The sequence below is a fragment of the Lampris incognitus genome, chromosome 17 (assembly GCF_029633865.1).
Source record: "Lampris incognitus isolate fLamInc1 chromosome 17, fLamInc1.hap2, whole genome shotgun sequence".
NCBI lineage: Eukaryota > Metazoa > Chordata > Actinopteri > Lampriformes > Lampridae > Lampris > Lampris incognitus.
In genome coordinates this window covers 3,107,798-3,124,116 of record NC_079227.1, presented here as the reverse complement: position 1 = coordinate 3,124,116, position 16,319 = coordinate 3,107,798, and the positions used below count along the sequence as shown (strand labels likewise).

The 16,319-nt window shown below is 46.4% G+C and overlaps 1 protein-coding gene across 1 annotated transcript; it reads right to left on the bottom strand.

Annotated features, from left to right (window-relative positions):
* Positions 1 to 2,476: 2,476 nt before the first annotated feature.
* On the bottom strand, positions 2,477 to 15,730 carry pms2 (PMS1 homolog 2, mismatch repair system component). The gene is made up of 15 exons (XM_056297031.1): positions 15,572 to 15,730; positions 14,697 to 14,836; positions 14,028 to 14,114; positions 13,818 to 13,920; positions 12,457 to 12,640; positions 11,432 to 11,599; positions 11,187 to 11,284; positions 10,911 to 11,010; positions 10,748 to 10,832; positions 9,547 to 9,699; positions 7,277 to 8,177; positions 6,372 to 6,539; positions 6,145 to 6,245; positions 5,355 to 5,524; positions 2,477 to 2,770 (listed from the first exon to the last, which is right to left on the bottom strand). Exons 1-15 carry the CDS (start codon positions 15,583 to 15,585, stop codon positions 2,627 to 2,629), a joined length of 2,616 nt encoding a protein of 871 aa, XP_056153006.1. The 5' UTR covers positions 15,586 to 15,730; the 3' UTR covers positions 2,477 to 2,626.
* Between the last annotated feature and the right edge of the window lie 589 nt (positions 15,731 to 16,319).

Genomic DNA, 16,319 nt, shown 5'->3' with positions numbered 1-16,319 from the left:
TTCACGTCCCGTCGCCTCCAAACCCAGCTGACCGGCAACAGCCCGTCTCCATGGAAACGGCCACCGCGCGCCCGTTGCCCGGCAGCAGCGGAAACGCGGAGGAGCCGTTTCCGTCCCCCCGCTGCCGTCTAGAAATAAAAGGGGAACCACGGAAAACGCCTCGCTTTCCTCAACGTCTCTCTCTGTCTGGTGCTGTCGGTCGGTGTGTTTGTGAGAACAGGGTTAAGGATAGTTACTAAAATGAGGTTTAAATGGGGACAAATGAACGTGGGGTGTCAACGGTTGTGACAAGGGCAGGCTAGGCTAACTGCTAGCCCAGGCAGACCGGCGGTTCGTTCCCTTGGACAGGGGTTGGTTCTTCTTCGTTTACTTCGGGTTCATGTGTTAGCTTGGCTATGTGGGTCCTTGCATGTGTCCTTGTGTGCATGTTGCACTGCTGTGTGCTGGGCAAACGGCATCTTGTTTCACCTCATGTGCGCAAGTACATGAGGTGAAATGACAAATAAAGTGTTCCTGATTCAGTCACTCAGTCAAACTCGATCAAATAAAGTATGTGCTGACATTTTAGTCCCATCAACTTTGATTTGAGGCGTCATTACCGTGTTAATGCATGTGTAAGACACGAGAATTACATGTTATAAACTTGTTGAAGTGCGGCAGAATACATTACATTATTGTTTATATACACCGTATATACACTTCATATACACCACTTTACACTGCACACCTGTGGTCAAACTACATATTGTACACCACTTTATACTGCACACCTGTGGTCACACTACATACTGTACACCACTTTATACTGCACACCTGTGGTCAAACTACATATTGTCCACCACTTTATACTGCACACCTGTGGTCACACTACATATTGTACACCACTTTATACTGCACACCTGTGGTCACACTACATATTGTCCACCACTTTATACTGCACACCTGTGGTCACACTACATATTGTACACCACTTTATACTGCACCCCTGTGGTCACACTACATATTGTACACCGTTATACTGCACACCTGTGGTCACACTACATATTGTACACCACTTTATACTGCACACCTGTGGTCAAACGATTAAAAAACAAGCTTACAGAGGCTTTGAGTAGCTTATAATGGTGCAGTGAGATGTTACTCAAAAGGCCTAGATGGTGTAGTGCAAGTGAGATGTTTGTGGCTGCAGGAGTCAGTACCTTTCAGGCTCTTGTAAGAAAGCTCATGTATAACTTTATTTGCCGGCTCAGTGACTCTGATAATGTAATCATCATGAGTTTAACTAATATAAGACTCAGGGCCACACACTACCAGTCCCGGCAGTGGGACCACTGGTATAGCTGCCTTCTTACAACACACTAACTTGTTCCTTTTATGTTATTTTATTGTGTTTACTTTATGTATTGTCTGGGGTTTGTCTTTTACCTGTTTGTCTTTGTTTGTTATGGACCTGGAGTCTGCAATAAAATTTGAACTGAACTGAATTGAAGTGAATATTGAGTTTCAAACGTGGCATCTTTTGACTTAGCGCCTCCTAGTGGTGACGTTGTGGTCAAGTGCATTACGTAGTAACGTCTCTGTCCATTCTTCACATGATGACGACCAGAGATGGTATGTTGTTCTATAGAGCTCACTCCAAATATGGCTAAAAAGTGTTAGAAAACTGCTAAAAGTGCACTCCAGTTGTATAAATGTATGCACAACATTTTTCCATGCTGTACTCTTTTCTGCCGGGTTTCTTTTGTTAAACTTCACGACAGATGAAACGTTCACTCAAGCTAACGAGGTGTGTAATGGCCGCCATTGTTCTCCACTATTTTAAAAAAAAATCATTATTAAATACCAGGAAATATACAACAACGAGTATATTAGAGGGACAGCTCAGGTTGGACGGTTTGGAGACAAAGCAAGAGAGACAAGATTGAGATGGTTTGGACATGTGTGGAGGAGAGATGCTGGGTATACTGGGAGAAGGGTGCTGAATATGGAGCTGCCAGGGAAGAGGAGAAGAGGAAGGTCAAAGAGGAGGTTTATGGATGTGGTGAGGGAGGACATGCAGGTGGCTGGTGTGACAGAGGAAGACGGATGATCCGCTGTGGCGCCCCCTAATGGGAGCAGCCCAGAGTAGTAGCAGTGGTATTTCCATAAACTAAGGTAACGCTGCACTTTGAATTGAATAACTTTTGCCACTACTTGGCGGAGCTCCGGGAAACGTGTCCTCACTCCGTTGTGTTCAACAGTGCCCCCCTCTGTGGGATTTTATAATTACACAGGTACACACTGAGGGGGAAAACGTTTGGTTGTAATAAAAACTCCATACTCTGATACTCAGCAGCATACACCAAGCGTGACAGCAGGGAATAGAAATAACCATTAAAACAAAATATAAAAATTTAAACCCTGTAAATCAGTTATGTAAAATACATAACTTTAATGCTTAACACAGAATGAGTTGAAAAACACAACTTGTCACTGATTAGATTTTGCTAACAAAGAAATACACGTTTCTAAACAAAGATTTGTAAATGAATCTTAAATACAGGGTATGAAGCCTAATCAGAGTCCAGTGAGAAAGACAGGTGTTATGTGTGGCTTTCAGACGGTGTGATGGAGACCTCAGAGACAGTCAGTCTGGTGAAATGATGTCCAGGTTGGCCAGATGTCTCATGGTGGGCCTGCCATGAGGACAGTTCCACGGTTGTTCAATCTCTCCCATGTGAACCACCAGCTTCTTCATCTCGCTGACACTCAGCGCTGTACCGACCATCACCTGCAGGGGGGGCAGAGCATCATGTGCATGGATCAAAATCACAATTAGATTAGATCGATTTTGGGGGTTTTTTTTGTGGATCTTTCCCCCCCTTCCCCCCCCCCCCAATTGTATCCTGCCAATTACCCCACACTTCTGAGCTGTCCTGGTCTCTGCTCCACCCCCTCTGCTGATTCGGAGAGGGCTGCAGACTACCACGTCTCCTCCCATACATGTGGAGTCACCAGCCACTTCTTTTCACCTGACAGTGAGGAGTTTCGCCAGGGGGACGTAGCGCGTGGGAGAATCATGCTATTCCCCCCCAGTCCCCCCCGAATAGGCGCCCCAACCGACCAGATGAGGCGCTAGTGGAGCAACCAGGACACCTATCCACATCCGGCTCCCCACCTGCAGACATGGCCGACTGTGTCTCGGGACGCCTGACCAAGCCGGAGGTAACACAGGGATTCGAACCTGCGATCCCCATGTTGGTAGGCAATGGAATAGACCGCTACGCTACCTGGACGCCCCTTTTAAATTGTTTTAATAGCCACACGACCAAGGTCGGTGGAATTTGTTTTAGGTACACGTTAAACTCAGCAGCACAATACATCCATGAACAACAGACACTGCACACATCATCAGGAACAGTACAGTAACACAACCGCAGAAACATACATGTTACACATCATCAGGAACAGTACGGTCACACAACAGCAGAAACATACATGTTACACATCATCAGGAACAGTACGGTCACACAACAGCAGAAACATACATGTTACACATCATCAGGAACAGTACGGTCACACAACCGCAGAAACATACATGTTACACATCATCAGGAACAGTACGGTCACACAACAGCAGAAACATACATGTTACACATCATCAGGAACAGTACGGTCACACAACCGCAGAAACATACATGTTACACATCATCAGGAACAGTACGGTCACACAACAGCAGAAACATACATGTTACACATCATCAGGAACAGTACGGTCACACAACAGCAGAAACATACATGTTACACACAACAACTAGGGGAATGGTAGTGTGCATGCCAGTGATGTGTGAGGAGGGGACTATAGGGAGGAATTCAGAGTCCTGATGGCTAGGGGGGGAAACTGTTTGTGAAGTGTTTAGTCTTAGTGGACAGTGACCTGTAGCGCCTCCCTGAGGGAAGGAGCTGGAACAGGTGATGAGCAGGATGCATTATTGGACAACTTTTCATTTGGACTTTCCAAGAGGTACAGTTCATCTTGTGGGGGGGGGGGGGGGGACAATACAGTGATGTTCCGAAATCCATCTAGTCACAAATGTGTCTGACCTACAAGGGATGCATTTAAACTAGTGTGACCAGTTTCATTGCCTACCAACAAGGGGATCGCCAGTTCGAATCCCCATGTTAGCTCCGGCTTGGTCGGGCATCCCTACAGACACAATTGGCCGTGTCTGCGGGTGGGAAGCTGGATGTGGGTGTGTCCTGGACGTTACACTAGCGCCTCCTCTGGTCGGTCAGGGCGCCTGTTCGGGGGTCGGAGGAACTGGGGGGAATAGCGCGATCCTCCCGTGCGCTACGTCCCCCTGGTGAAGAGTGGGGTAATTGGATGGGTACAACTGGAGAAAAAAGGGGGGGGAATCTTAAAAAAAAAAAAAAACTAGTGTGCTCAAGATGGGAACCAACTGAAGCACCAGCCATGAAGACTGGTATGGTGTGACATTCATCAGCCTCCACATGCATGCTAGAGATCAGAAAAATAAAAGAGGAGGTATGGATAATCGACCTTTCGCAAAGTACCGCCCCAGAAGGGTGCTTGTCCAATCCTACCTTAGCAACGGTCCGTCAAGCTTTCAAACACACAACATAATGCTGAAACGGTGTGCCTATGGGATCTGCAGACCGGATACTAGATATGTGAAAAGTTTGGAAGGGTGTAATTCTCTTTCCCTTTCCGAAACCCAGAACGCAAGAAGCGCAATGTGGGCAATAGATTTGGCAGTATAGCAGACCCACCCCGTGGCCAGCTTCATCCATCCAACATCAACACAAATACCTGTCTGCTCCAAGCTAAGCTTGCTACTAGCTATTATTGATAGCTAATACAGCTAACGTGTTATTACTGTTACTTTTACCCACACAATGCGCTGATTTCTTCCTTCATGTTTTGGTGTTTTCCGGCTACTTCCTGGATAGTTTTGAAATGCTTGACGGGCATAGCAACAGTAACTAAGGGGGGCAGGACTTTGCGAAAGGTCAACTGCATCTGGTGGCTGTTTCTGCTCCACCTACTGTCCATTTTGTTTCGTCGGTCCCTTCTGTCTGTTCTCCTTCCTTCTCTTGGGGTTCAGGTTGGGACAATCAACACCAACCTTCACACAGACGGCTGGTGAATCAGAGGTAAAGCGCATCCATGGTGAATCCATTCGTGTCTCTTTGACTGGTCAGATTTGTACTTTGGATCCTGGATTCAAGTTGGCCAGTTTTGTCCCCGTTTATATTTGCTCGACCTAATTCTGGTACAAGTTTCCTTTCCCTTGGCTGATAGGTGGTGCTCATCCTCCACCCTGTTGATAAGGACTACAACATTATGAACTCACCGATTTCCGACAAGCCCTGGAAGCAAACATCTGTCGAACCCGCGACGGTCGGCACATGACCCCCGGGCTGTCACTCAGCATGAAGATCAACTCCTCAATGTCCGCTGGGCCAAACGTCCAGTTCTTACTGGTGGGCAAAGATACCAGCTTCACCCTCTCCATCACCTGGGCTTCAGGTCACATACACAAAAGCTTTCGTTCATTTCAACAGAAATAATAAAGCCTGGAATGTTGAATTTTCCATGACACTCCAAGATGCTTTTTTGACCCCCCCCCTTTTTTTCTCCTCCCAATTGTACTTGGCCAATTGCCCCACTCTTCCGAGCCGTCCCGGTCTCTGCTCCACCCCCTCTGCTTATCCGGGGAGGGCTGCAGACTACCACATGCCTCCTCCCATACATGTGGAATCACCAGCAGCTTCTTTTCACCTGACAGTGAGGAGTTTCACCAGGGGGACGTAGCGCATGGGAGGATCACGCTATTCCCCCCAGTCCCCCCCCCGAACAGGCGCCCCGACCGACCAGAGGAGGTGCTAGTGCAGCAACCAGGACGCATACCCACATCTGGCTTCCCACCCGCAGACACAGCCAATTGTGTCTGTAGGGACGCCCGACCAAGCCAGAGGTAACACGAGGATTCGAACTGGCGATCCCCTTGTTGGTAGGCTACGGAATAGACCGCTACGCTACCCAGATGCCCCCAAGATGCTTTAACGAAGAAATAAACAGGAATCTTGAGATTTAGTCTAACTAGTGCTTGCTTTCTTAGCTTCCATATTAAACCTTCATACCATCCTCATCAATAATGAACTCAAAGCCGTTCTTTCTGAAGATCTCAATGTTCTCCATCAGCACATTTTCACCAACCGCAGTAAGGTGGAGCTTCTGTGGCCTTGAGGTCAGAACAAGACCACACACACACACACACACACACACACACACACAGAAAGGGATGTTACAGTTGCAGGCATGGCAGTGCAGCATTGAAAGAGCTTAGTGAATGGAAGTGTAGTCTCACACTATGAGTCTCTGTCCTTGCAGCGTGGTGTGCTGCTGCAGCATCTCAAAGTTGTACTTCTCATCTGTGGCGTGCTGATCGATTATGAAGATGTCTGACTGGACTTTGGTGATGATGAAACCCAGGTTAAACTGACCGATGATCTCCATCTCTTTGAACATATCTTTACTATGGACAAAAAAATAAATAAATCAGGGTTCCCACTCTTCAGGAAATCATTTTCCAGGTCATTTTCAATGACTTTTCTATGTCCGCATCCACGACAGGTGTTGCTGACCGAAAGTCATCAGTTAAAATGATCATTGAAAGTCTCAACAGTGTAAATCTACTGTGTGCCTTTTTTTGGGGGGGAGGGTGGATTCCCCCCCCCCTTTTCAATTGTACTTGGCCAATTACCCCACTCTTCCGAGCCGTCCCGGTCTCTGCTCCACCCCCTCCGCTGATCCAGGGAGGGCTGCAGACTACCACATGCCTCCTCCGATACATGTGGAGTCACCAGCCGCTTCTTTTCACCTGAAAATGAGGAGTTTTGCCAGGGGGGCGTAGTGCGTGGGAGGATCACACTATTCCCCCCCAGCTCCCCCTCCCCCCCAAACAGACACCCCGACCGACCAGAGGGGGCACTAGTGCAGCGACCAGGACACATACCCACATCCGGCTTCCCAACCACAGACACAGCCAATTGTGCCTGTAGGGATGCCCGACCAAGCTGATACACACCAATCTGGTGTGTATCAGCTTGCTACTATCCATCACTGACCTTTCCAATGTGTCCTATAATAATGTCCATTTATAAAAATCACTGTGCACAACACAAAATTCAACTACAGTCTCCACAAATGATTAATTAATTATTTGATTTTTATGACCCGTCCTTAATAAAGAGCGTATCAACAGAACGTGACCTGATCTCTTTCTTCAGCTCCTCCTCTGCGCTCTGGTTTTCTCTGGGGTTTATTTTGGCCCTGAAGCGCCGGTAGTGCAGCTCATCTTTGGTCTTTTGTCGCTGCTGCTCCTGCAGCCTCTTCATCCTCCCCATCAGCTCTCCTAAAGAGAACTGGAGACTCACCGTCCTCTTCTGGATGCAGACGGGAGCGTCCACCTTCAAGATAGTGGCTCTTTGAGAAGAGTCTGAAGAAGCAGTAGATTTAGGTTCTGTGGGAGAATATGGCTCCTCTTTTCTGGCTCTCTTTGCCTCTGGACTTGATGTGGAGTCTCCAGTGGAGGTAAAGGGCTCAGCTTGAAGTCCTGGCTGCTCAGCATGACATACGTCATACAGTCCTTTAAAGGTCTCCATATCAGCGCTGGGTATTATGGCTCCCTGGTCAGAAGAGCCAAACTCCGAGGGGCAGCAGAGGCTCTCCGGTGTTGCTTTAACCAAGTTGCACTCAGACGGGACCCTGTCTTTAAGAGGGTCTGCATCACCGTCTGGTGTCCTTCCAAACCTGAAAGCATCAAGCTGCGACCCTCTGACCGGAGAACACTGTATGGCCTCTCTAGTTTGTGTCAGAGGAGACTTTGAGGGTTTTAAACGATTGGTAGGAATCTTTTCTGAGCCCTTGAAGAATGACTGCAGTGTCTTCTGGGTTGGACCACCACTTCCAGCTTTAGATGAAAAGTTCTTAGTTCCTCCAGCTGAGCTGTGCTGGTTGGAGAAAGCAGCTTTCAACCCGGCCAGGTTGAGAGATCGTTTGGGGCTCTGAAGAACCGGGTCACCCTCCTCTCTGGGTTCTACAATGCTATCATCAGATGGAACTGCCTGACACTGTTCAGACTCAGACCCAGGCTCCATCGGTCTGTGAAAACCTACAGACAAACAGCATAAAATCTTCAAGACCATCATTACAGACCCATATTTACTTGAATTCAAGTTTACAAAGTGATGAGGAGTTCGGTATAGAGGTGAAGAAGAGAGTGCAGGCAGGGTGGAGTGTTTGGAGAAGAGTGTCAGGAGTGATTTGCGACAGAAGGGTACCAGCAAGAGTAAAAGGGAAGGTTTACAAGATGGTTGTGAGACTTTTAAGATAATGCTGCTTCAGCATTTAAAAATGCCGGGTGATTCTGCGGGTGGGAAGCCAGATGTGGGTAAAATAATAATAACAATAAACTTATATAGTTTTTTTCTAACACTCAAAGTGGCTTTAAAATAAACGGGGTGAAACAAGAGAACAGATAAACACAACACAGACATACAGGGGTGGATGGGAAGGGGGGCAGACATACAGGGGTGGACGGGAAGGGGGGCTACGAGAGGGAGAAGCGGCAGCAACACACGACGCCAGCAGTACTCTCCCACTTAAACACACACAAGAGCAAGAAAAACACACATCATAAATCACAGATGAAGTCTGAAGAGGTGAAGGTATGTGTCCTGGTTGCTGCACTAGCGCCTCCTCTGGTCAATCGGGGCACCTGTTTGGGGGGGGGGGGGAGGAATTGGGGGGAATAGTGTGATCCTCCAAAGCGCTACGTCCCCCTGGTGAAACTCCTCCGGCTGGTGACTCCACATGTATGGGAGGAGGCATGTGGTAGTCTGCAGCCCTCCCCGGATCAGCAGAAAGGGGGGGAACAGAGACCAGGACAGCTCAGAAGAGTGGGGCAATTGGCTGGATACAATTGGGGAGAAAAGGGCAGGGGGATGCCGGGTGATATCCCATGTGTGCATTGATAACGCAGTGACGCGGTTCTCTGACCAATCAGAGGTCTGCATTGATTCTGGTACTGCTCCAGTTTTTTTGGAACCTTGACAAAGATGGTACCAGAAAAGTGGTAACAGTTACCAAAATGATGGAACTTTCCAGTAATGGAAAACAAAAAAGGGTGCGTGGAGCTGAGCCGGTACCATGTAGTGGGAAAGGGGCATACAATGACAACAGAGACATCTGACCCAAAGCCAGCTGTTGACTTATGGATGCAAACTGCTAATCGCAGACTCGACCAGGGAGAAAGAAGTAGGCCTACATCTTCATCTGCCATGTTTGACAGAGAGGCAGACAGTGAGGAGAGCAGTCAGGAGGGTAAGGATGACGACAGCTTGTGGGATAACTGTGCCGCGTAAAGACTGAGTACCAAACTACATCTCCAGGTGCTCCCCTGAGAACCAGACCAAAAATGTCATGTGCACCCTGTCTGTGTATTATATCTATGCTAACCATTAAAAACACTGGTGTCTTACTGGTGACGACAGCCGTTATCTGGCTGACGCTGATCTTGTTGACCCCGGCTTCATACATGGTGATGAGCGACGTCTTCAGAATGGCCAACAGCAGCTTCTCTTCCTGAAGGAAGATCTGACGCTTGTCCGGTGTGACGTTCACGTCAACACACTCTGAAATAAAAACACCATGAAACTCATTCACCACAAGAAGCTACCGTTGGGTGACCTGGAAAATATTTTCATGATAATCATAGAGAGTTTTACACAATATCGATAAATTATAATGATATCTGCTTCCATGTGTAAAAATCCCAGGTTTAAGAATCCAGCTAAAGGTTCATCAGATTGAACGGTTTGGTAATGTGAAGTATAATATCGAACCAGAACTAGTTTTCAAATAATCCCTCAAATATTTCACACCTCATTTTGTAAGAAATTTTTGGTCATAGACTCTCATTATCATTCATCTAGACAAAAAAAAAATTGTATCACAATATGACCATATCCAAATTTCATCCCAATACAATACCACTGAAAGACCCGTCCACCCATAATCCCAACTGCTCATCCTGCTCTCAGGGTCACAGGGATGCTGCAGCCTATCCCAGCAGTCATTGGGCGGCAGGCAGGGAGACACCCTGGACAGGCCGCCAGGCCATCACACACACATTCACACCTAGGGGCAATTTAATATGGCTGATTCACCTGACCTACATGTCTCTGATTCACCTGACTTACATGTCTTTGATTCACCAGACCTACATGTCTTTGAGTCACCTGACCTACATCTTTGATTCACCAGACCTACATGTCTTTGAGTCACCTGACCTACATGTCTTTGAGTCACCTGACCCACATGTCTTTGATTCACCTGACCTACATGTTTCTGATTCACCTGACCTACATGTCTTTGAGTCACCTGACCTACATGTCTTTGGACAGTGGGAGGAAACCGGAGCCCCCGGAGGAAACCCACGCAGACACGGGGAGAACATGCAAACTCCACACAGAGGACGACCTGGGACGACCCCCAAAGTTGGACTACCCCGGGGCTCGAACGCAGGACCTTCTTGCTGTGACGCGACCGCGCTAACCACTGCGCCACTGTGCCGCCTACTGTTGAAAGATAATAAATGATAATATTGAATAATTGCCCAGGCTTACAGGAAGCCAAAGGTGAGTTAATATGGTATGTCAGTATTAATGTACATTGGCTTACCTGAGGCAACAGCTATGTTCAAGGCAACGAACGGATACTGATGGCGGTTAAACATGTGATACACTTCATTCACCAGTTTGGTCACCTGAGAAGAATCACCAGATGTTAAGAGTCAAAATCGGACCCTGCCTCTGAAAAATCAGATCCAGTGAAAAATAATTACTTTAGATGGATCGCAGGGCCGGTTGTTGATGTAAAAAAACTGTCTGTCTGTGGCGCTCCTCCCGACACCATGGTCTCCTCGGGACACGAAGCCAGTGATGCTGTGAGACAGACCGAGTCAAGTCAAGTTTATTTGTATAGCTCAAATACACAAGGTAGCCCCGAAGGGCTTTACAATCAGTATAATACACAACAGTATATGAACCCTCTATCCTTAGACCCTAGACCCATCCCATTCTTCAACCCCGAGGAGGTGAATCTCTCTCTCTCTCCTTACGTGAAGAGGTCTTTGGGCAGCTCTGTATCATTGAGTCCATAGTCTTCCTTCACGTTGTCTGTGGGGGCCAACTGCTGGAAAGGCATTAAACTCTGCAGCTGTAGAAAATAAAGCAAAAAAAAAAAAAATCCTCAAGGTCACCAGAAACTTCTCTACATCTTGAAAAAAAAAATCTACACCCCTCTGACCACATTTGCACCTTACCAATCAATGCTTTCTTCATGAGAAAACAAACTCCTGCCAACCTGTTTGGGTCCAAAGATGGCACCGATGTTGTCTCTCATACTGTGGCTGCCGGTAGTGCTGAGGAGTGAAGTTCGTTTTCCCTGCCCGGTCTGGTTGGAGCAGCAGATTCGCACTCCAGTGGAGATGATACAGTAGGAATGTAGTACATGGATCATTTTGGTGTACTCCTGAAAACACAAGAACCAGAAAACTCAGTGTGACCTGCTTCCCAACACTGCCGTTACTGACCTTTACTGGCCTTCAGGTTACACATCACACCAAGCCAAATTAATGACAGCCACTTTATCTCACATCAGATTCTTACAGTGAATGTGTTCTCTGCATGTAACCATCCTGTTGTACAGGAGCAGTGGGCAGCTGTAGCACCCGCGGACCACCTCCAGTTCTTCTTTCCACTGCCTTGCTCAGGGGCACAGACAGGAGTATTAACCCTAACATGCATGCCTTTTTGACGGTGGGAGGAAATCAGAGCACCCGGAGGAAACCCACATAGACACGGGGAGAACATGCAAACTCCACACAGAAAGGACCTGGGACGGCCTGGATCGAACCCAGGACCTTCTTGCTGTGAGGCAACAGTGCTGACCACTGGACCACCATGCCACCCAAGAGAGTACTCCGCGCCAGGGAGTTGAACCCCAGTCTCCCACGTGACAGGTGGGGATACTCACCACTATACTAACGAGGAAAATTATGTTGAAACTTACTGCACTTACAATTAAAAACCTGAACTTAAAAACAAATTGCTATTAAGTATGAATAAAACAGGCATTCTGTGGGGCACTCTGCAATAATGTAATAGCGAAAGAGAGGGGTGGGAATCTCGAGGCACGTCACGATTCGATTCCAATTCCGAGGGCTACAATGCGATTATAAAACCAACATTTGTGATTTCTATCTGCGATTTATTTTTTCTCACTGTGACTACTTGCTACTTTTAAAACTGCATATATTTGTAATGACCCATGATTAAAGTAAACAGATGAATTTACTTCCATCAGAACAAATGACTGGTATGACCAACCTTCTTGATGTTGCGTTGGAACTCCTTGTGTCGTACGGGCAGGGTGTAGAAGAGCTGTTGCAGACTGACGGTGGTGCCGTGCTGTCGAGGATAGGGCGTGCGTTGGACTAAGCGTCCATCCTGGTCGAAGGCCAACTTGGTCCCGACCTGGGCTGACTCATGACACGTCAAAACACTCAGGTTGCTGCAGGGGGGGGGGGGCTATTTTAGCAAATGATGCAATTAAAGGCCCAGACACACCAAACCGACTAGCAGCGGCAAAGGCCGACTGTTGCGTAGCCTCACGTCGCCTGCCGTCTGGGCCAAAAAGTAGCACTTGAACACACCGCAAGGACTACAGCTAACGGCCAACGAGCATGTACGTTCTGCACTGATTCACTAAGTTGAACAGCCAATCAGAGTGATCTCTCTCACCGACGGGCTCCGCCCATTCAACATGCTGAATCAGCCGAAAAGCTGCCGACAGGGGTCCGACTAGTGTTGACGGTGCGAGACAGACCGCAAAAACAAGGGCCACAGACACTCACCGACGGCCCGACGGTGTGTCAGGGCGATAAAAGACCGCTTAAAGTGTAACGACACCCCTGAGACCATTTTATGACATCTCCGGGTTAAAAATCATGTAAAGGTTATAACATGGCAGGCTGGTCTTGGTACTTTGGGATGTTAGCATAGCAGGATAAACACAGCTGCAGATATTAACATTAACAATGGCTCTGCTGGATATACGTAGGTCAACCTGTTACTGCCAATTCAGTCTGTCTGTCAATGCTGATAAATGAAACACAGCCATTATTAATGTTATTAGCTGCAGCTGTGTTTATCACAGAGCAGTAACCATAACTCAAGACCCCCTCACCCTTTTACACATTCTTCACCTGCTTCCATCTGATCTCAGGTACAGGTCCCTCACCTGGAAACGGGCCGCTTTAAAAGGAGTTTTTTTCCTTCTGTCATTAAAGCTCTAAACTCACTGAACCTCTAAAGTCTTGTGTTACTGTATTGTTGTCTCCCTGTTCTCTATGTATGTGGAGTTGTATGTATAGTATATGTACATGTATTTACTGTATGAAGCTCTGTACAAAGGTGAAAAAAAATCCTCTTGTAGGATAATAAAGTATCTGTCTATCTAAGCTCAGAGAACCAATGCCAGCTTGGCATGTTTTAAGCTTTACATGATTTTTTTAACCTGTAGAGTTTAGCAACTCTTTTTTAAATAGCTTAGAAAATGCTCGTAATGTTTAAAGTTTCCCAGCCAGTCAGTTCAATGGTATTTAGAGTATTACTTGGCAAATAAAAAACAGATTGTGCATTCAGTTTTAACACAGACCCAATCAGTGCGAGATACACAACCAGTTTACCTGAGAGCACACAGAGAGCTGAGGGCTTCACCTCTGAAGCCAAACGTTTCCACATGGATGAGATCAGAGAAATCCCTCAGCTTTGACGTGTGATGCTTCAGTGCTGCGAAAAGATAAGGTTTTCTTGATCAAGAGGAGGAGACATTTTACTTATTTCATTTATTGCCATGTCTGCTGATAAAGTGACGGGAGGAGAAAGGTGACACTCACTCAGTCCTTCAAAGTTGTCCTCCTTCACACCTCTGCCATTATCCGACACCTCCACCAGTTCAGCTCCGCACTCCTTCAGCCGAACATCTGAACGTGAAGTAAAAACAGGTAGTGTGGACAGCTATACAGGGTCCAAGTACTACTGAGATAATTCTGTTATACATGAATTCATTTATGTCCGATTCTGCTTTAAGCAGAATAGGTTTGCAAAGAAATTTGACAGAGTATGACACTCAAATAACACAAGCAGACACAAAACACATTACGTTAAAGTAGGAAAAACTCACAAGTATCTTAGAATTTCTAGTAAAGACAATTCAAAAATCCAAGAATTCACAGAATCCAGATGTCAAATTCTACAGTAAGCCAAGCAAGTAAGAAGACATTTGACATGGTAAGACACACAAATAAACACACACACACACTGACAGCACACGTTAAAAAAAAATCTGAGTAAAGACGATTCAAGATTCCAGAAGTATCTACATACACTCAAATACCAAGTAGGAAATGGAGTAAAGGAAATTAGAATAACAAACTGATATAAGTCTCAACCGCCAAAGCGTATTGAAAGTCAGGTAAATGAGGCAAGTAAATCCTGGACACCATGCATGCACGCTGGACCACCTCGCTGGAGACAAACGACGGGACGTGCACGTCAGTCCGTACCCACGCTGGTGGCTCCTGCATCGATGCTGTTCTCCACCAGCTCCTTGACAGCGGTGGCCAGGCTCAGCACCACCTGTCCGGAGCAGATCTGATGCACGGAGCTCCTGTCGATGGCCCTGATGGCTCCGGCCGCGTCCGAGCTGTGGACAGCAGACGTAAGTACGTGTGTTTGCTGCAGATGCACCGCCGGGTGTACCGGGTACTCCACGTGGTGAGTCACAGTAAGCAAGGCACAGGGGACAGCTCTGACACGCGCATGGCTGAAGTTAGCTTAGAACAGTGGTTTTCAACCTTTTTGGGGTCCTGGACCCCCTGCGTATTTTTGATCTACCCTGAGGACCCCTCCACCTGATCTTGGGGGAGGGGGGTTGCAATTTGATAGAAACAGTAGAAACTGCATTTTAAATTGCATTATAGCATTTATTCACTCTTTGGGGCAAAAATAAGAGCTTTCAGTTGTAACTTAGATATAGTTAACAAAACAGAATTCTTATGCAGTAACTTTCAGATATATGTAACAAAACAGAATATGTATTCAGTAACTTTTAACAATGCAAACGGGAGCGAGATCTCTTATTAAAATACAATAAATTACACTTGTGAAACATGTAATTAGAGAAAAAAGTCCTGTTACCCTTTATAGTTTAGGTAGATAAAGGTCTCAGTCACATTTGAGTAAAATAATCCTATTTCTATAAATGTCATAGGATCTTTTTTTTAAAAGATATTTTATTTTCACGGACCCCTTGCAATTACACCACGGACCACTAGGGGTCCGCGGACCCCTGGTTGAGAAACACTGGAGAAGCTATGCAGCCGAACGGGAATCAGAACCGTGGTGTAAAATAAACACACGGATATTCTGCGCATCTTACCAAGCCTCGGTCATCTTTTATCTGACGTTCAAGTGAATTGATTCAATGAGTTGATTCAATGTGTTCCAACGTCCTACCCTCCGGTTAACTTTGTACATTGGCAGAAAGAGAGCAAAGAGCAGAGCCACTGCGACCGCACAGCACGTCCCAAGCGCGCCGTTACTGCTTCGTCTTCTTCTTCTGCTTCTGCTTAGCGTTTATTGGCGGTTGGCAAACAGCTGGTGCATTACCGCCGCTAGCTGGTACGGAGTGTGGATCCCCCCGCCCCATCTTCATAATTAAATTAGTTGCTTTAAGAAACTGAAACAAGATTTTATAACACTCAGTTGAACTCTTCTGTAGAATATCTACTAAATCAAATTGTACTTTTGTTTTACTGAGATTTTGAGTCAGACGCCTTCTTTCTGCCTCAATTTCTGACAATATAGCGTAACGCGCGTCTTCTTCTTTTTCTGTTTTTTCTTCGTCTTCTCCTTCTTCTTCTTCTTCTTCTTGTTTATTGGCGGTTGGCAAACAATTGTTGCATTCAGTGTGGATCAGTGTCTATTTTTACACTATTCCCTCCCCCACCTGAAAACCCTCAAATCTTCATAATTAAATTAGTTACTCTAAGAAACTGAAACAAGATTTTATAACACTCAGTGGAATTCTTCTGTAGAATATCTACTAAATCAAAGTGTACTTTTATTTTCCTGAGATTTTGAGTCAGACGCCTTCTTTCTGCCTCATTTCTGACAATATAGCCTAA

What these genes read in the sequence shown, in the direction of transcription:
- pms2 (XM_056297031.1), bottom strand. An exon ending in TCCAACGCAACATCAAGAAG is followed by an intron (nt 11,600 to 12,456) that starts GTTGGTCATACC and finishes TTGTGTTTTCAG; the next exon opens with GAGTACACCAAAATGATCCA. An exon ending in GATAACGGCTGTCGTCACCA is followed by an intron (nt 8,178 to 9,546) that starts GTAAGACACCAG and finishes GTTTGTCTGTAG; the next exon opens with GTTTTCACAGACCGATGGAG.